At 33.3% G+C, this 19,513-nt stretch overlaps 2 protein-coding genes and 1 non-coding gene across 3 annotated transcripts; 1 reads left to right on the top strand and 2 right to left on the bottom strand.

Moving 5' to 3' along the window:
- The first annotated feature begins 4,671 nt into the window (after positions 1 to 4,671).
- On the top strand, positions 4,672 to 4,860 carry LOC120187196. Its single transcript, XR_005522262.1, has one exon. It is a non-coding gene; the product is annotated as a U2 spliceosomal RNA (small nuclear RNA).
- Positions 4,861 to 11,454: 6,594 nt separating this feature from the next.
- LOC120186999 (mitochondrial import inner membrane translocase subunit PAM16 like 2-like) lies at positions 11,455 to 14,217 on the bottom strand. Its single transcript, XM_039190796.1, has 5 exons — positions 14,162 to 14,217; positions 14,003 to 14,058; positions 12,270 to 12,357; positions 11,983 to 12,113; positions 11,455 to 11,892 (listed from the first exon to the last, which is right to left on the bottom strand). The coding sequence occupies exons 2-5, from the start codon at positions 14,003 to 14,005 to the stop codon at positions 11,764 to 11,766; spliced, it is 351 nt and encodes a 116-aa protein (XP_039046727.1). The 5' UTR covers positions 14,006 to 14,058; positions 14,162 to 14,217; the 3' UTR covers positions 11,455 to 11,763.
- A 1,215-nt stretch (positions 14,218 to 15,432) lies between these two features.
- Positions 15,433 to 16,816, bottom strand: LOC120187153 (E3 ubiquitin-protein ligase ORTHRUS 2-like). The gene is made up of 5 exons (XM_039190929.1): positions 16,709 to 16,816; positions 16,552 to 16,613; positions 15,947 to 16,049; positions 15,689 to 15,839; positions 15,433 to 15,593 (listed from the first exon to the last, which is right to left on the bottom strand). The coding sequence occupies exons 1-5, from the start codon at positions 16,814 to 16,816 to the stop codon at positions 15,433 to 15,435; spliced, it is 585 nt and encodes a 194-aa protein (XP_039046860.1).
- Between the last annotated feature and the right edge of the window lie 2,697 nt (positions 16,817 to 19,513).

Genomic DNA, 19,513 nt, shown 5'->3' with positions numbered 1-19,513 from the left:
GAGTTCAATTCAGAAATGCCTTGGAATTCTTCATTGTCATCAACATATTTGAGCGTTCGAAACATATTGACAGTCACAAACTGATCGGCCACTCTCATGGTGAGTTCACCTCTTTCACAGTTTATCAATATATGTCCAGTGGCTAGAAAGGTCTTCCCAGAATAATAGGTTCCTTGGCATCAACTTCGCAGTCCAAAATTAAGAAGTCGACTGGAAACACAAACTTATCCACCCTCACTATGACATCATCGACTCTCCCTTCAGGTTTAACATGAGATCTGTCGGCAAGTTGTAAAATAACCGAGGTGGGTCTTGCATCTCCTATGCCAAGCTTCAAGAATATAGATTTTGGCATTAAGTTGACACTTGAGCCAAGATCACACAGTGCCTTTCCAATGAAATTAGCTCCAATCGAACAAGGAATAATGAAGCTTCCCGGATCATTTTGCTTTGGCGGCAACTTACTCAATGAAGAACAAAATTCTGTTGTCGTGGTAACAGTCTCTACTTTCCTCTTCTTGGTACAGGTTTCCTTCAGAAATTTGGCATACATTGGCATCTGTTCAATAGCTTCCAAGAGAGGTACATTGATATGGAGCTGATCAAGAATGTCCACAAACTTCTTGAACTAAACTTCATCACTATTCTTCTTCAATTTTTACGGGAAGGGTGATGGAGGTCTCGCTTCCTTAACTGTAGTAGTAGGAATTGTTTTTTCCTTGGCATCAAAATCTAGTGCCTTAGTTGAATCATCAGTAGAACCCTTCTCCTTGTCCTTCTCAGTAATGGTATCATCATGCAATTCAGTTTCACCACTTTCAGTACTGGGAGTAGAGTCATCATGTTGTGGTGCACTAGCCTTGACTTGTTGATTGATTTGTGTTCCACTCCTAAGAGTTAACACATTGCACTGCTCTTTTCCAGGCCCTTTAGTGACTTCAGTATCACTTGGCAAACGTCCTTGCTGACGATCTTGCAATGCCGTAGTAATCTGACCAACTTGACCTTCCAAATCTCTCAAAGACGAGCTATGGCTTTGAAGTAAGGCGCCTTGACTATGAAGTAAAACTCCTTGATTTTTAATTGAAGTAGAATGATCTTGCAACATTGTCTTTGTAGTAGATATGAACACTTGAATTGTAGCTTCCAAGGAACTCATGTTTGCTGAAGTTGAAGCTCATTTGTTAGCATTATACCATGACATAGCATTTTGGTAACCTTGAGGCTCATCGTGTCTGCTGCCGAGTAGGTTGATTAGCATTGTGGGCTCCTTGATTTCCCCATGAGAAATTGGGGTGCTGACGCCATCCAGTATTATAAGTGTTAAGTAAGGATTGTTGTTGCCTCGATTGTAATTGCCTACAAAGTTGACGGACTCATGATTGCTCAGGCATTCGCTCTCATGATGATTGCCTTGTCAGAACAGACATGCCAAGCTAGTTGCTTTATCTTCCTTCACCTCAGTAGAACGTTGTAAGTTTTTCAGCATATTGGTGATAGTTGAGAGTTGAGCGGACACCGAATCCTTGGTATCTAACTCAAATGCTCCAGGTGCTCTCCTCCCACTCCCAAGTCTTGAGGAATGAAACTGATAATCATTATTGGCAATTCTCTCTAAGATAGCAAACGCCTCAGTAGGTGATTTATCCAGCAATGTCCCATTTGCCGAGGCATCCAATAACATCCTTGTGGGTGCATTGACTCATTATAGAACATGACTACTTGAGTCAAATCGTGAAAATCATGATTTGAACACTTTCGAAGTAAACTCTTATAACGATCCCAACACTCGTACATGGATTCGTCGTCGCCCTGGCAAAAAGATGATATTTCATTCCTTAGCTGCGTATTCATGTTCGGTGGGTTGTACCTCAATAAGAAACTCTTGCAAAGATCAGCCCACGATTCATCGAACCGACTGGTACACCACTCAACCAAGCCCTTGCTCGATTACGCCAATGAATAGGGAACAACTTTAACTTCAGAAAAATCCTCATCTACTCCTCTTGGTGAAAAGAATCACAAACTTCTAGAAAATTACGAATGTGTTGCCTGGCATCTTTATTTGGCATACCCCCAAACTGCCCAATAGAATTCAACATGTTAAACATGACTGGTTTCAGCTCGAAATGTGCAGCTTGAATGTCGGGTGCCATAATCCCAGGATTCAGATCATCCAACATCGGATTTAAGTGATCACGAATAACACGCGGCCTACCAGTAGGTTCAACATTGCCTAATGTCGCGGCATTCTGATTTTCGTCATCCTGACCAATGCCTTGGTTTCCAATCTGATACATATTTCCTTAACGCGTTGTGCTCGTCTCCTTTGTGTAAAGAGTCTTTCAATCTCAGGTTCTATCGATTCTAAAGGCTCTTCAGAATTTCTTCTAGTCATACACTAGATAAACTGAAAAATTAAATAAAAATATCAAGTAAACTATACACAAATAAAAATGCAAAATAAAATAAAATGCTCTGGCAAAACTAAATAACTTTAGGCTACCAATCCCCAACAATGACGCCAATACCTTGTCCGCATGTGTGAGTACTATAAAATATACGCAAATAATGTGCAAGTATACACAATCGCTCAAGTAATACAGTGATGAGTGAGTATCGTCTCCACAGGGGTTGCGTGAAATTACAAAAGTCTAACCAAAGCTGAGCACTAATCTATCTATGTATAGTTAGGTTTTATATATAAAAATGTCACGACAAAATGAAAATGTGTATGAAGGTGGATGTAGATGAATGGTCTGATGGTGTAGCAGATGGAAATGTAATGGCAAGATAAGATGTTTAGTGTTGAAAATGATGTAATGTCGAGGCAATGAAATATGGTAAATAACAGTAAATGAAATGAAAAGAAGATAATCCTCACCTAACAAGCTTCCAATGGAATGAATGGTAGGGATTGATCTAAGGATGCTAAACTTATTTATCAGGTATTTCTAAGTTATCTAGTCTTTACTTGCTCGACAAGGCTTTCCTAAAATGTTCTCAAAGGAACCTAACAGAATAGGATGCCAAGGCATATGCTCTCACTCAACGATGTTGGCTAGCCTACCCTATTGATAAAAACACCCTTTTTAGTCGTTGAAATCCTATACTAGTCTCTCCCAAGATCTAAGGGATTAGGTTGTAATATCCCTAGGCCGGTTCAAAGCCCCTTGGAAATACTATAACCCATTGCTTATGAGGATCTTATCTTGCGGTTCTCTCGAATACTTACAAGTATTTCTAGCTTAGGTTTCTCTCGAATACCTAAACTTCATCTAAGAAATGGACATTTTCATGCCTCTTACAAGCCTAGATAGTAAAGCATTCATAATCAAAGCAAATAAAGAACCAAAATAAACTCAAATATATCATCAAAATAAAGTCTAAACATCCATTAAATCAACCACCACCAAATAAGTTAGTTCATGGTGGGGTTCGAAATATCCAAACACAAAGTCATGCAAATATTCGTTCCAACAACCCATAAATAAATCGAAAAATAGTAGCAAAAAGGGAAGTGAGAAGAAGCCTTCGACGCGCCATCGGAGGTCTCCTCGACCACCACGAATCACCTTAGCTCGCTAGCTCCTCTCGACACCTAGCTCGCCACTCCTTGGAGCTTAATCAATGGAGGAAAACCCAAGGAAAAAGAAAAGGAAAAGGAAATAAAAATCTGATTTTTTTCTGCTCTATGTGTGTGCCTCTTCACATCTCCTCTTTTCTCTCCCTTTAGGTGTCATTATAATAAAAGGATCCAGGGGTAATGATTAGGTTGTTAGGTGTGAAATACCCCTCATACCCCTAGAATCACACCATAAGCATGAACTTAATTATCCAGGTGGCCTTAGTCTTTAGAAGGTGGCTACAGCAATCATTCCACGTGCAGTGCCAGCTGTCCTCATACAACTATATATTTTTGTCGTTTTCTACGCCATAAATGCCAAGGCATTTCAATCTGCTTCAGCAACGTGTGATGCGCGGCATTACTTCCCAACGAATCCTTTTTGCTTGTTATTCCTGCACATTATAGACAAATTGCATCTTTCCCTCAAGCATCATCATTAAGAAATAAAATAGCACTACCACCACAAATGCAACTATATGCAACTACATGATCTTAAAATGCCTAAAATGAACTTTTAAACAAACAATAACTCAAGTGAAAAAGGCCTTAAAAGTAGCCTTTTTAGGAAGTTAACAACCATAAACAAGCGATGTTTGTCTCTGTAAACCTTTGTAGCTCTCTCCAAGAAGCTAATGGGGGACGAAGCCACAAAGGTATGTAATTGGCATAGCAACGATGGATACCCTCCATCGATTTCCATAACCCTGGGTGTTGAAGATCATCATCATTGCCAACATCCCCTGCAAAGCGAGAGAAATGACGATAATTTTGAGTAACTGATGAGTCGAACAGGCTGGTAGTGGTGGGTAATATTCGAGTTCGAATATTTCAAGAAGCGGATCATGGTCGACGGAGAAGACAAGAGCAATATCAAAGACTGAGTAATATAGTGGACTCGGTAGAGATAAAGAGAAGAGATAAAGGCTCCTTGTTAGTCCAAAGCCTTTTGAATTTATATCCCACACCGGGCGCTGAAGAGAGTTAGAGCGCTAGAGAGCAGTTATAAAAGGACTGGACTAAACGCTTGTGTTAAGAACTTAAGTATATCTTTCTCGGCCTTTTGGCTAAGATCAAGAGTAGTATGTGTTTATTAGCTTAATATCTGATATGTAGGCTAATAGCTCATACGATATTAAATTTATTTTTGAGGGTGAGAACCTTTCATAGTAGATCAAGCTTAAATTCGAGCTTTATTCGAGCTCAAATTTGAGCTTGAGTCTCGAGCTTCAATCGAGCTCTTGAATTTTTTTTGAGTTTGAGCCTTTTCGAGTTTGAGTCAAGTTTCAATATTATTTTTCGAGTTCGAGCTTGAAAATTTTAGGCTCGCGAGTTTTCGAGTCGAGTCGAGCTTACATTTAAAGTTTCGAGCTCGACTCGGCTCATTTACACCCCTAGATATGATTAGTGATCATGAGTGGGAAATTGTTCAAACAATTTGTGATTTTCTCAAATCATTTTATGAAATTACTATTACGAGCCGAGCTTACATTTAAAGTTTTTGATTTCGAGTCGAGCTCGGCAATACTCGAGCTCGACTCAGCTCGTTTACACCCCTAGATATGATTAGTGATCATGAGTGGGAAATTGTTTAAACAATTTGTGATTTTCTCAAATCATTTTATGAAATTTCTACTATGTTCTCTAGATCTAAGCATCTGACTTCTAAGTTGTACTTGACTAATGTTGTTACAATTGAAATGTTGTTGTGTGATGCTCACGATGATCCTTGTGAAGGCATTTCTGCAATGGCAAAACCCATGCTTGAAATATATGAGAAATATTGGTTGATCACTCAATGATTCTATCTTTTGTTGTTTTGCTTGATCAACGATATAAATTATAACTTCTGAAGAAGTTGTACAATGTTCTTTATGTAGAGGATGAGGTTCAACGAAGGGTAAGTGTTATATATAATGAGTTTCTTTAGTTATATATATTTTATTAAAAAATACACCTTGCATTTTTTCTTTTTCGGTCCAAAGTAACATATCTTTATAGAGAAGTGGGTCAAGTTCCCCTCAATCATTTAAAAAATATGATCTATTTCAGGTTAGTATTTAGAATTTGATATTAATTTCATTTATTTTAATTTATTTTATTCTGTTTTTCATAATTTAATTTTTTATTTTTTCAGAACTTTGATGCCAATTTAGATGCTTCAAGGAATGGATGATCAGATGTTGACTCCTACATCAGTTTGCCCATTGTCACTCGTATTGGAGATACTAAGTTTGATATTTTGGAGTATTGGAAAAATCAAAGTATTTCTTATCTGTTATTCTCTCGCATGGCGAGAGGTATATTGGTCATTCCAATTACTTCAATTGCATATGAATCGTCCTTAAGTATAGGGAGTCGAATTTTGAACAAGTTGAGAACTAAACTCTTACCTGAAAATGTTGAGATTTTTGTAACAACTCGTAATTGGTTGTATGGTTTTGAACTGGAGGAAAGGGACGAAGATTATCTTACTGTAGTTAATGATTCTTCTCTTTAAAGGTAATTATATTATTTACTTTATTTTTTATTTTAATTTCATTAATATTTCGAATTACTTATTAATGAGTTTATTTTTACTTTTGTAGGGTGTTTTACAGTAAGTAAATACATTAAAATTGGTTTATGAATGATTCTGTCTTGTTTCTTCCCTTTAAAGGTAACTTTATTTTTATTTATTTATTATGTTTATTTAATTAAATTTTCAAATTGTTTATTAATGATTCTGTTTTTTGTAGGGCACCTTACAACAAGCATAATGTTTGGTTGTTTCTTGTGAATGATTATGTCATGATTCTGCTTGATATTACTTGATTTTGAAATGTTTGTTGAATTCTTGATTTTATAAAGGTTTGCTAAAGTCAGAAATGTTTGAGACTTTTGGCTATTGTATTCCCTTTGGCTTTACCACTGACTGGATGCTTGTTAAATGCAGAAATGTTGAATGCTGAATTGATGCAACAACGCTTGCTGAATTGATGCAATGCTATTTGATGTTGTCTGTTGTTGCCATGTAAATTATTGTTGGTCTGACTAAAATAAATTGTTGTAACTTGTAAATTCTTTTCTAAATAGTTACTCGTGCTGAATTATGTTGGTGGCATTTTGACTGTTAAAGATGAAAAGTTGCTCATAATTTAATAATGTTGGCAATTTTTGGATGTTTTGAGATAAAAGCTAGATGAAGAAATTTCTGGTAGTAAAGTAAAACTTTTAGCCTTATAAAACTATTGTTATAAGATCCGAGAGCTTAAATTTTAACATAAATTTATTTAATTCATTTTAGTGTAATAAATTTTATGTTATTCAAAAATTTTAATCTCAAGTAAATTCACCTTTTATATATACGTGGTCATGTTATAAATTATTATGCAATTTCAAATAAAGAAGTAGAGAAATTTGAGAGAGAGAGAAATAAGTAGAAGAATAAATAAGAGGAGAGTGTTTTAATAACAATTTTCGATATCCCATTATGTTACACCCCTTTTCTATATAAAGCTAAATAACTAGGCCGAAATAGGCGAATTCACTCAATGTATTTGGCTCCTTCTTTACACATGTTCCCTTACACAGTTGTAATGGTTCTAATTGTTGACTTGATTGTTCCTTTGATCTTTTGTTTATAGCAGGTCATATTGTTAAAATTGAAGTTACGGTAATCATATCGATATCAATATCATAGTTAAGTGATCATTTGAGTAGTTTAACAAAATAATTAATATGACTTCTAAATTTATTTTTTAATATAATTTTTAAATTAAAAATTAATATAATTATTTGATTAAAAAAATGGCATTAATCGTTATGATGTTGATACAATGATATACTATATTAATATTAAAATTTACAGAGAAGTTCATGTTTCTTTATCCCCACCAAAAGTTTTTAAATTTTCGCTGGCTTGATTGATATTTTCCAAGAATTGAAAGCAATTGTGAGTGTCACATCTCAAGCACTTCAGGTCGGCCGTAATCGCTGGTCTGTGAAGTCATGCGGTGAATTGCCTTTAAAGTTATTATGCATATATGATCCTTGGAGCGGATCTACAATTTGACCAAGCCATACTGTTTCTGGACTGTATACTTGTACAATCTCCCAAGTAGAAACCTCTTATACTAAAAAATATCCATATACTTGTAAGAGTCTTCGTTAGAATAACAGTATTGAGGTTCCTTTACTATTTTTTGACTATACTCCTACAATATCCCAACCGGAAATCCCCACATTAAAATAACAATAAGAAAGTAAAAAAAAAACGAAAATGAATCGTTGGTGGTTGAGTGGTGAAGTTAAGGATGAGTATTTGATCGATTCGAATTGAATCAAAAATTTATAACTCGAACTTAACTTGAAATTTTTTCGAGTCGAATCGAGTTTAAGAAATTTGAGTCGAGTTATTCAAGTTTCTATACTAATTTTATTATAATTATTTGTAGTATCATGATAAGGATTTGTTCTAATTTTTTTGACTTTCTCAAACCATATATATATATATATATTCTTTTCACAATATAATGCTATTTAATATATCAAATACAATCTAAAATTATAAAATATATTAATTGTAAGGCTCACTTTAACGGATCCTAAAGAGGCTGTTTAAGTTGAGGGATGAGCCTAAGTGGTTATTTGTTCCTGATATCCCCTGGTCTCGTGTTAACTGTAGGTGGATTTGAGAGAACATTAAGGGTAGCTGAAAGAAGGTAAGATGACAGACTTATCTAGTTTTCCTTTCACATCCCTAAACATTCCATTATTACTTGGATGACCATACTTGATTGCTGTTGATGATGTCTGTATTTTTATAATTGTGCTGGTGAGTCAAGAGTCCACTTATTTTCTGGTTGTGTTTATTTAGGTGTGCTTGGGGGGAGGGTCATGCTTCTTTGTAGATTGCTTTATAGGCCTCTGTGCTGGGAGGATATGCTTGGTTGGGTTGTTGTGAATACGAGGGGTAAGTCTCTTTTGGTTCGTATTCTTCAGTTGGCTTGGACTTTGATTTTGTATCGTATTTCAGAGGAGTGTAATAGCATATTGTTTAGAGGTGTTAGTCATTCGATTGATGATACTTTGGATTATGTCAAAGAGATTATTCGTGTCAAATTGAATGGTCGGGGTATTGATACTGATAACAGGGTCAATTTGCAGTTATATTCTGGGGTATTTTATAAGGTACTGGTTGTTGGTTATATTTGTTGCAACTTAGGTTGTCTTATTGGATAATATATTAAAATTTCTTATCCAAAAAAATATAAAATATATTCATAATATTATATTTAAAAATTATTCGAGGGTGAAAATATTGATGAGAGTATAAAGAATCAAAGAATTGATGGAAAGAAAAATTTGCAAACAATTGTAGTCAAAAGACCAAATCGAGTAAAATGCAAAGTTAAGAGACGAAATAAAAAAGATGGTACATTTTTAGTAAAAAAGTAAGAATTGAAGTTGCATAAATATTTTAGTATGATATATGAGCATGCGATTCAAATTTAACAAAAGGAAAACAGACTTAAAAAAGATGAATTCAATAAATAAGAAAATTATAAAAAGATGACGGACTAAATTAATATTTTTTATCAAACATAAGAATTAAAAGTACATATACATTCTACAATGGTTCAGAAGCATGCAATTTAAATTTGATAAAAAAATACTTAAAATAAAAGAAGAATTGAAGAAATAATGAAATTAGACTAAATCATAAAACTATCAAAATACTTAGTCAAATTTTAAAATTTTAAAATTTTCAAAATTGCAACTCAACTCGAACTCAAAAATCACATTGATAAATCAAGTAGACTTGAATAACTCAACTCAACTAACTCAAAATTGAAAGAAAAAAAATTCGAGGTCAAATCTTTCTCACCTCTAGTGAGAGTTGATGGAACAGTAGAAAAAGTAGACATATTTAAAATATTTTTGGGTTAAAAACTTTAAGGACTAAATTGATGTTTTAATTATAGTTTAAGGGTCAAATTGAATACTGAACATTTTTTTATTTGTTGATAACTTTAATGACCAAAATTTAACATTTTAAATTTTAGTGACCAAAATAAACCATAAGTAAAATACTAATATTAGAGATGCACAACAAACTTAACCCTAAACAGGCCTGAAGGTCCACACGTTAGAAAGAAAGAAAGTGCATTGAATCTCTCCATAAGACCTGTTCTCTTCGGCTGTTTACTTCTTCGTCTTGCCAGGGCAGGATGGGCGCCCGCCCAGGCCCACAAAATAAAAAAAATTAGTACAATATTTTTTTATTTTTCTGATAATAATTTAAAAAATTATAAAATTAAATAGAGTAATCTATTCATTTAGTATATAAACTATTAGTTCTGATACATTTTGGTACTTAAACTTTTAATTTTTTTCAAAATCATATCTAACGTTTAGTTTTCATTTCATTTTAATATTCGTCGTTAAAAATTTAACGCGTTTAGTACCTAACTATCAATTTTGGTTTGTTTTAGTACATAAAATTTCAAAAAAAAAAAACTTAACGTTAAATTTTGAATGTGTACAAAAATGAAATAAAAAACTAAAGTTTTTAACGGCGGGTACTAAAATGAAACAAAAACTAAACTTTATGTATGGTTTTGAAAAAATTGAAAGTTTAGGTACTAAAACAGACCAAAACTGATAATTTAGACGCTAAACACATAATTTACTCAATAAAATAATGGGGCCATAAATTTATTAAGATGTCAATTATCTTTATTGAATTTTATATTGACATTAATAAATTGTTCTTCCATAAAATTCTAATCTAATATTTCTTTCTCAAAATTCAAAAAAAAAATCAATTGAACTCTTTAATTTTGGTCTTTTCGAATTCTCACTATCAATTCACCAAATCTCTTTCTGATTTTTCATATCAATAAAAAAAATTATTAACATTAATTTTTTTTCAAAACTTAATGGAGGAAAATATTTAAGTATAATTAGCATGCTTCTTTTCTCTTTCATGTTTCACGATTCATCTGAAAATTATTATTCTCATTTTTTAATTTATCATATTTCTCTCACACGTAAAGTCACAATTGTTTATTAGAATTATGGTGCTTGAACCATATTGAAGATTGTTCTTAAAATTCTAGGTAGATCACATTTTCAAATTCTTTCTTTTAATTTTATATATTTTCAAATTCTAGATAAGTTCGTTATTTTATTTTCAAATGTTGTGTTATGTATTGAGAAAAATATATTGGAGAGCATTGATGTTGATACTATCATCAATGGTTTTGCATAAAAAATGATCTAATATAATATTTTTTATAAGTATTTGTATTCTTAAATATATTTTTTGACATCTTTTATATTGTAATGAATTACTATTTTTTAAATTTAATAAAAAATCTAATATAATTTTTATATTACACATTTCTTAATTTTTTTATATTAGGGGCTCATTTTTTATTTTCGTCTCGAGTTTAAAAATAGTCAGGACCATCCCGGCCCGGCCCTGTGTCTTGCACTCTTTTTATTCAAACACTTGCCGATTTAAGTGTAACAGAAGCACTAAATCCGACTCCTTGGTTTTATACTTTTGTAGGCCCAAAACCCTTGTCCTAAAATACCACCAACAATCATAGAATATTGAAGGAATTATAGATGAATATTAAACAAAAGAAATGTCCCCATCCAGACCAAACCTAACTTAGCAAGAGTAATAAGTCACCAGGAACAAAGCCTTTCACTTTCGTACATGATCAAAGAGTTTTCATTAAGCCTTCCAACATACCAAAGTAGGGTAACCACCTATAAACCCACATAAAATCATCTTCAATACACTATACCCCTTTCAACTAAATTAAGGAAATTGTACAGAAACAGTGCTAGAATTATTATTAAAAGTAAATGTTATGTAGGGAATATTGTAGAGCATGTTCATCATGTGCCATCAGCATATTTTTCTCCACATACAGCTGTCATGAAATAAACTCAGCACACTGCCAATCTGACTTCCATGGAGTTCAAAGTTATAGGTATAATTTGATTTAATTGGATTATAGTAAATGGTAGCTATAGATAGTGTTAACACAAGCAGTATTTCTATGAGCTCATGGAGATTCAAAAGGATTTTCAATTAAAGGAATTGATTGATCGGTGCGGGTCTTACACGTTCCACCAAATTATACATCTGGAGTTCCCTGAGCTTCCTTTTGGTTAACTGCTTCTAAACATTCTTTAGCTCGATGAACCTTTGACTGAAGGTAAAAGCTCCCGTTCTTAGCATTCTGCTCGAATAAGTTGTCGTATTTCTGCACATAGCTCATGGAAAATCTTTCCTCAAAACTTCATAAAAAGGATGGTATAATATCAGAGGATGATAGGTAAACTGTCTAGCAAACCTTCAAGACTTCCTCCCATGATGAATGCTCTGCCACGCCTAAAATCTGCCTTGCCTCTGGTTCAGCCATAATTTTGCTTCCTCTCCTGATGTTCTGCATTGTTTCTTGAGCAACACCAGATTTCGAGGCATCTGAAATCAAGCACAAACCCGTAATGGTCAATTCAAGGATTTAAAATATAGTATACAAATTTTGTAAAATACAATATTCTAAAAATTATTTTTTGTTCTTTTAGAAAAAAAAACAGAAAAGTTCCAACTCCAAGCCTTGACGAAAGAAAGACATACTTGTAAGAGCCTGACGGTATGCCTGAAATAGAGCCCTTCCCAATATCCCAGAGCCCATAACAATCAAGTTCGCAAGAATTCTTGCGGCCTGTACAAATACATGAACAATTAATCAACTGTCTGATAGCATTTTTCAGTTATTTTAGTTTCCGAGTTTGAATAAGCAAAGCGCATACTATACTACACATACTAGAGCCATTGAAGGTAAGCAATATAGGGCAAAAAATCAACAGTTTTACATACCATCATAAGGTTTTCAGCAAGCTATTTCAATAGGTGAGGTGACAAAATTTAGAGACAAAAATACAAGTATTATATATACCATCATAAGGTTTTCAAATTTCAGCAAACTATTTCGTCATCTAGAATAATGTGATAAGCTGCTCCAAACTACCAAAATGAGAACATAAAAGATAAGCTCAGTCCATCCTAAGGCTATAAATGAGACGAGAAGATCGCGAACTACTCAAGATTGACTCGGTCAACGCTCGATAAATACTCGACTTGAGTTTTTGACGAGTCGAAACGAGCCACTTGATACTTGACTCGAAAATGTTGCGAGCAACCAGAAAAATTATATATTAAAATTTTATTTTTTTAATAATATTAACATTTTTGTGTTTATTTTTTTTTAAAATGTAGTAGAAGGTTTTCATGTACTTAAGATTCAAGTTCGAGTTTGAGTTTCAACCAAACTAATTAAGTTCTATATTTTTTTATTTCGACTTTTTCGAGCTTCAATTCATGATTTCGAGTTCGAGTTGAGCTTGAAAATTTTAGGCTCGCGAGTTTTCGAGCCGAGTCTAACTCCATTTTAGAGTTTTTGAGTCGAGCTCAGAAATACTCGAGCTTGACTCGGCTCGTTTACAGCCCTCATCCATCCTAGAGGAAACATGATAAGCAATTATACCCTATACTCTTCAAGTCCCTAAATCAAGATTGATAACTTGATGCCTAGAATGCATTACCGATAAAAATGTTCCCCACATGAGATTGGGGAAAAAACTAATATCTTTGCACCCAAAAACTTGTATCCATCTTACCAAGAATTGCTTGAAATCATGGGTTCTTAACGACACAGCTCAAGCAAGCATGATATCAATATGCACATATAAGATGAGAACTACAAAAGAAATTTCAACATGTCATGCACAAGGAGACTAATACACATTGTTTTTAGAATTAACAAAACGAACCGTTTTATTTAGTTTTGTCTGTTTATACACCATCATTTTAGGGGTACTATGAAACAGTGTCGTTTCAGTTCTGAGGTATACTCGGTGTAACTGATTAGGATTCTCTTATGCACAAATCTTAATGGAATTCTGGAATTTCTTCCACTTTCTTCTGGTTCTTTGCTTTCTTAATCTCTCTCGCTGATTTTTCTGCATGTTTTACGATGAGCTTGTTTCAGAGACGTCCAAAATACAGACATCAAACAACATTCCCTAGATGCAAAAAGTTTCTGTAGATACCACTTGGAGAACATGAACAAGTGCTCCCAACAGAACACAACTTTTCTTATTTTCCCAACATTCTCAGCATAATAAATAAGGTTTTTTTCAAACAAAATATCACCAAAAGGAATCCTAATTTGTTTAAAACTATTAGACCACATTATTACATCTGAAAAATGACATATTTCAGTGAAAATTTTAATACGAAAACCAATAAAGTAAACAAATTCAAGAAAAAATATAGGAAATAAAAAATCGGGGTTCAGATTCATTTACCATAGCTGAAGATTTAAGGTTACTGTTGACGATAATTCGGTATCCCCAAAGACAAACTGCAAAAACATCAATAATGTTAAATGATACTAAAATGTTAAGAAAATTTAGGGGAAAATTCATGAAATAGCATATGAAGAAGAGGGAGATACTACCACTTACAGAAGGAGACGTGGTATTAGAAATTGGAAGGGGAGAAATGGTGAGGGGTTTTAGTTTAAAGCTTATTAGGGTTTTTGAAAGGGAGAAATGGTGAGGGGTTTTAGTTTATAGTTTAGGGTAAACTACACATTTCATCCTCAAACTATTAGTTTTGATCCGTATCTAAACTTTTATTTTTTTTCAAAATCATGTTTAACGTTTAATTTTCATTTCATTTTAGTACCATCGTAAAATCTTAATACGTTTAGTATCTAAATTATCAGTTTTGATCGTTTCAGTACCTAAACGTTAAATTTTGAACAGTTACTAAAATGAAACAAAAACTAAATTTTTTAACGGAAGAGTATTAAAATAAAATAAAAATTAAACTTATAATTTCAGAAAAATAAAAAAATTTAGATATTAAAATTAAAACTAATAGTTTAGATTTACCCTATAGTTTATTTGGGTTTTTGAAGGGCATGGATGAAAATAAGAAACTTTTGAGAAACAAAGTTGGGCTATGTTTCGTTAACCAACAAGTCGATTAACTTGGGCCATTTATAATGATCTGGGTTTCCAATTAAAACTATGCCGTTTTGAGATTTTGGTTTTTAATACGAGATGAGAAAATTTTGAGCTTTTAATTATTGATAACTACTAGGGTAAACTACAACTAAGGTCATTTAATTATATTGTTGGTAACAAACACGACACTCTTTTTCTAATAATTATAAGCAGGTCATTCAATTAAAATATTATTATAAATATGTCACTCTATCATTAAATATTTATTCAAAAAATTTTGTTGTCCTCCCGGTTCCAAGGCTTCTCCCTACTAATCCGAACCGACCTGCATCGCACACCTAATTTAAAGTTTTAAAAATTCAAATCGCATTCAAATTTAGAATCTAAACTATTAATTCAAATCAACTCGAGCAACTTAGAATTAAAATACAATATTTAACTAAAATCCAATTTTATTTATCTAATCATGATATTTTCAAAATTATTCGAAAATTAATCATAAAAAATAGTTTTTATTCGTGCACTGCATCCAAGATTCATTTAAAAACGGAGACATTCCAGATGTTGGCAAGCTTGCTTCAAGAAAAGCAATAGAGCTGACAAACTTCAATGGCCCATGCCATTGGAATTGTTTAAAACTGAAAATCTAACAAAGAGTCACAGATCAGGTGTTCTCCAACTGTGATTATTAGAATGTTGAAGGCAGTTTTAACTGGAAATATACGAAAATTTATTAAATTGTTTGATGATCTTGAACATCTTGTTCAACCCTCGTTGTCGGCAGCATCAACTTTCCTTTGCTTTGAAGCCTTCAGAAGTGACTTCCCAGAAAATGCAGCTTCTAAGCATGACATGCAAAAATTATGACCACAAGGTGTTGTTACTGGCATACCCAGCACTTGCTCACAGATCCCACAACCAAATTCTACAACAAAAAATGGTTTATTTGCCATTCAAAAGCCTAAACTTTGAGATATATAATTGCTTAATTGTTAAACTTGAAGGCAGTAAAAAATTAACCCTTTTGAAGCCTCTTCCTAGCGGCTACGTTCAGTGCTTGCTTGACTACAGTGCTGCTCCTTGGCATCTTCCGGGAATCAGAACCGCCGGTATTTTCTTTTTGCTTGATCATTGGTGGTGGTTTCATCCACTTCCAGCAGCCATCAACGTCCTGAAAAACAAAAATTATAACCCGAGGTGACAAACAAAACCATGCATGTGAATTCTACACACACATGATATATCTGTATGTATGTATGCATGCATATATATACTGACATCAAAGTCCCACGCCGGGCTTTCTTTTCCCTTGGTTATATCGAATGCCTTTTCAAGCTCTTTAATCACCGGCAAAGGTCTAGGAAAATCGCCAGACATGTCACTACAGTGGAGGGAAGGTAAATGTTCAGAATTCGTAAGCCGAAAAATAATAAAAAATATATCAACATAAAATAAGACATCGATAAAAGTAAAACACTTCACTATGTATTCCATGTAGAAATTTCAGCCTTATCTACCTTTTTTATGAGGAAAAAAACAATAATTTATTATAAATGTAAGGATCAAGAAGATTCAAATGCGTAATATATCATATATATATATATATATATATATATATATATATATATATGTTAAAATCTAATATATATACTAAAATTCAGAGTATCCAAAATTACTCTTTCAATATCCTTACTATATTCATCTCTACAGGATAAACTCTAAATTAAACTTATTATCAAGTAATAACTAACTACTAAAATTACAATAAAATCTAATAATTATCAATTAGAATTTGAATTAATATCTGATCAGAAACTAAATGAAAAGAAACATATATGATCAAACAATTATATCTGCAGATAAAGTAGAAGCAAGGAACGAACCTGGTCCATGGAGCAGGATTATTGTCACACCTAACAAATAAATATCGGCAGAGCTTGAAGCCCTGCAAAGAGAAGCGTTCATCGTTAAATTCAAGATATGTTTATATTTGTAGAAGAACCAAATTGGAAATATAAGAATGTTGGATTTTGTAAATACTTGAACTCCAACTGTTCGCCAGCATTTTTCAACTCGGTAAATCCCGTCATAACGTAACCCTTTTACTGGAGCATATGAAGAATGTTTGTCCTTGTAAGACCTGTTCATCACCACAAGATTATATCAACTTACTGAAACAGTAACTTTTTAGACATGTAAACATTTCTATGGATTAGGGACTAAGTATAACTTTTGTAATAATAATAATAATAAAAGAAGTAGATTGATCTCTTCATGAACTCAAAATGGGAATATAAAACTTAGATAGGTCTTGCTGAATGGAGAAACCAGCAACTCGGTCTCAGGCGGAGAAACAGGAAAAAGATGGCAGAAGAATGGCGTGGTGAACGGAAAGTGGCAGAATGGGAATATACAGGCAGTCACTCTCTTTGTGGATAATCTACCGAAGCTCCTTCATTGGCAAGGGCTATGGCACATGTTTGCACGACATGAGAACGTGGTGGACGCTTACATTGCTGGTAAATTGAAACGAAGGGGTAGAAGGTTCGGTTTCATTAGATTCGATAAGGAAGTATATGCAGGAAGTGCAATAGAGATATTAAATGGGCAGGGCCGTGGCTAGGTTTTCAGGGATCCTGTACAAATTCTTATAAAGACCCCTATTTTTTTAGATATATTCAATTTTGGGTATAATAGTGGCGTTTTTTGATAAACGCCACAATAGATCCATCTATAGTGGCGTTTTCTCAATAAAACCGCAATAATAATAACGTTTTATTTTTTAAAAACGTCACAATAGGTCTATCTAGTGGCGTTTATTGAGAAACGACACTATAGATATATTTTTTTGGGTACCGCCCCAGCCACGGCACTGTAAATGGGTAACCGGTTTACGGAAACAAGTTAGAGATGGGAGTAGCTAAATATAGGGGAAGAATAATGGATCGGAACAGATTGAAATCAAGGATGGAACGAGTGGAGGTGCAGGAGATTAATGGAGGCTACTTTCGATGGGAAAAAAACATTAATGATGAAAACATAATAAGAGATGTAGGTGACAGTCAAATCGGTGAGCATAATTATTGGGATGTAAACCCAAAAAAGTTTTTACTATAAACGAAGCAACAACACCAGAGGGGTTTAAAGCTAACGAGGAACATATTGTTTGTGACTTGCCAAAAGGAATTAAAGGCATGTCCAATAGATATGAGCTGCCAGAGACAGGTGATCTTGTTGAATCGGGAAGGAACGAGGAGGAAGAGCTTGGGGAGGCAAATAATTTATTCAGGGAGAATGCATCTCAGTTTTCGGCTCGAGCAATGGAAGATATTCAATGTATGGGATTCAAGACAAATTTGACTTTCCCTGATGGCACGCTTGGATCGAAAAATTTATCTGGGGATAGGCCGCATAAAAACAAGTCAGAATGGGTTGTTATGGTTGACAGGCTAAATAATTTTAAGACCAGAATTTGGTAATTGATAATAGAGAGAATTCCAATAGTGAAGTGGAAGGGCCTGAGTCGTATTTTCAAGAACTGCGTGGTAAAAATATATGGTTTATTACTTATTCAGAAGCTCTGTGGAGTATAGGATTGCTCGTGAATGCTTAGAAGAATATTTTTTAAAGCTTAGTGGTAATCTTGTGAGGTCTGATTTATATCTTCTCTTTTAATGCAGTATGTTAAAATCGATTGGTAGTATTTTGGGTTTGGTTGTAGTTTTTGTTGAAGTTGTTTGCTGCAAGTTATGCGTCTGAAGTTATCCTATAGGAGCCGTAGTGTACGATAGCAGAAAACTCACTAATGCGATGCTGCCTTTTCTATTTTTATCTGCATTGATTGAAGTTTGATGGTTTGCGAAGAATGAATCAGTGTTATAAACACAGGTTAACAACCATTGGAATTGAGGACAACAATCTGCTTGAATCAGGGAATATTAGATATGTATATTAGGAAAGGCTTCAGATGAAATGGCAGTAGCATTAAAAGTCTCCTATTTGTAGATTGAAGGAGCTTTTAGGAGATTTAACATTGAATGTGAAACTATGCTCAATATAATTCATCGAAATTTTATCAAATTCATTGTTTGTGCGTTTAGGGTATGTAAGATTACCTCTAGGGGCCGTTTGGTTCAAGACATGGGATTATCGTGGGGAATGAAATCCTCATTCCCCGTTTGGTTGGCCGGTAATCCTATTCTCGATAATCTTTTATTACCAATAGTGGATTTTTTGGGGTATATTACCGGGAATGTGATTACCTCTTCCCTTAGGTATTGTTGGATTACCGGCGTTTTAGACTAAAATGTCCTTAATTTTTTTTCTTCAAAAATATCATTATTCTGTCGTTGAATAATAAAAATTCTACAAAGGTTAAATTAAATTTATCCTTAAACTATTTTAGATTTACAAAAAAATATATAATTAAAATTTTATATGAAGTTCAGGAGTTAAAATAAAATTTTACCCTTTCATTAAACCTATTTATCTTTTCAATTTTGTAAAAAAAGTATATAAATTTTATGAATTTAATTTTTTTAAAGAAAATATATAAATTAATTATAGTAAAATTATAGTATAATTCAACTTTTAAAAAAATCGAATATATAATAAGGACAATTTGGTAAAATATACATTCCAATAATCTTTTATTCCTTTAACCAAACACGGTAATCTTACATTCCTGCTAAACCAACCAAACACAAAATACAACATTCCCAGTAATCCTATTTCCTGATAATCTTTTATTCCAACTAGTAATCTTACATTCCGTTAACCGAACACAACCTTAGTAATAAGATTACCGAAATGTAACATTACTCTGGGAATGTTATATTACCATGT

The sequence above is a fragment of the Hibiscus syriacus genome, unplaced genomic scaffold (genome assembly GCF_006381635.1).
Source record: "Hibiscus syriacus cultivar Baekdansim isolate YM2019G1 unplaced genomic scaffold, ASM638163v2 tig00113722_pilon, whole genome shotgun sequence".
Classification (NCBI taxonomy): domain Eukaryota; kingdom Viridiplantae; phylum Streptophyta; class Magnoliopsida; order Malvales; family Malvaceae; genus Hibiscus; species Hibiscus syriacus.
This window is presented reverse-complemented; position numbering and strand designations above follow the sequence as displayed.

What these genes read in the sequence shown, in the direction of transcription:
- LOC120187153 (XM_039190929.1), bottom strand. Translation starts at nt 16,816, where the DNA reads ATGAACAGGTCTTACAAGGACAAACATTCTTCATATGCTCCAGTAAAA. An exon ending in GGCGAACAGTTGGAGTTCAA is followed by an intron (nt 16,614 to 16,708) that starts GTATTTACAAAA and finishes TTCTCTTTGCAG; the next exon opens with GGCTTCAAGCTCTGCCGATA. An exon ending in GCCCGGCGTGGGACTTTGAT is followed by an intron (nt 15,840 to 15,946) that starts GTCAGTATATAT and finishes TTTGTTTTTCAG; the next exon opens with GACGTTGATGGCTGCTGGAA.
- LOC120186999 (XM_039190796.1), bottom strand. An exon ending in ATACCGTCAGGCTCTTACAA is followed by an intron (nt 12,114 to 12,269) that starts GTATGTCTTTCT and finishes GCTTGATTTCAG; the next exon opens with ATGCCTCGAAATCTGGTGTT. An exon ending in CATGGGAGGAAGTCTTGAAG is followed by an intron (nt 11,893 to 11,982) that starts GTTTGCTAGACA and finishes AGCTATGTGCAG; the next exon opens with AAATACGACAACTTATTCGA.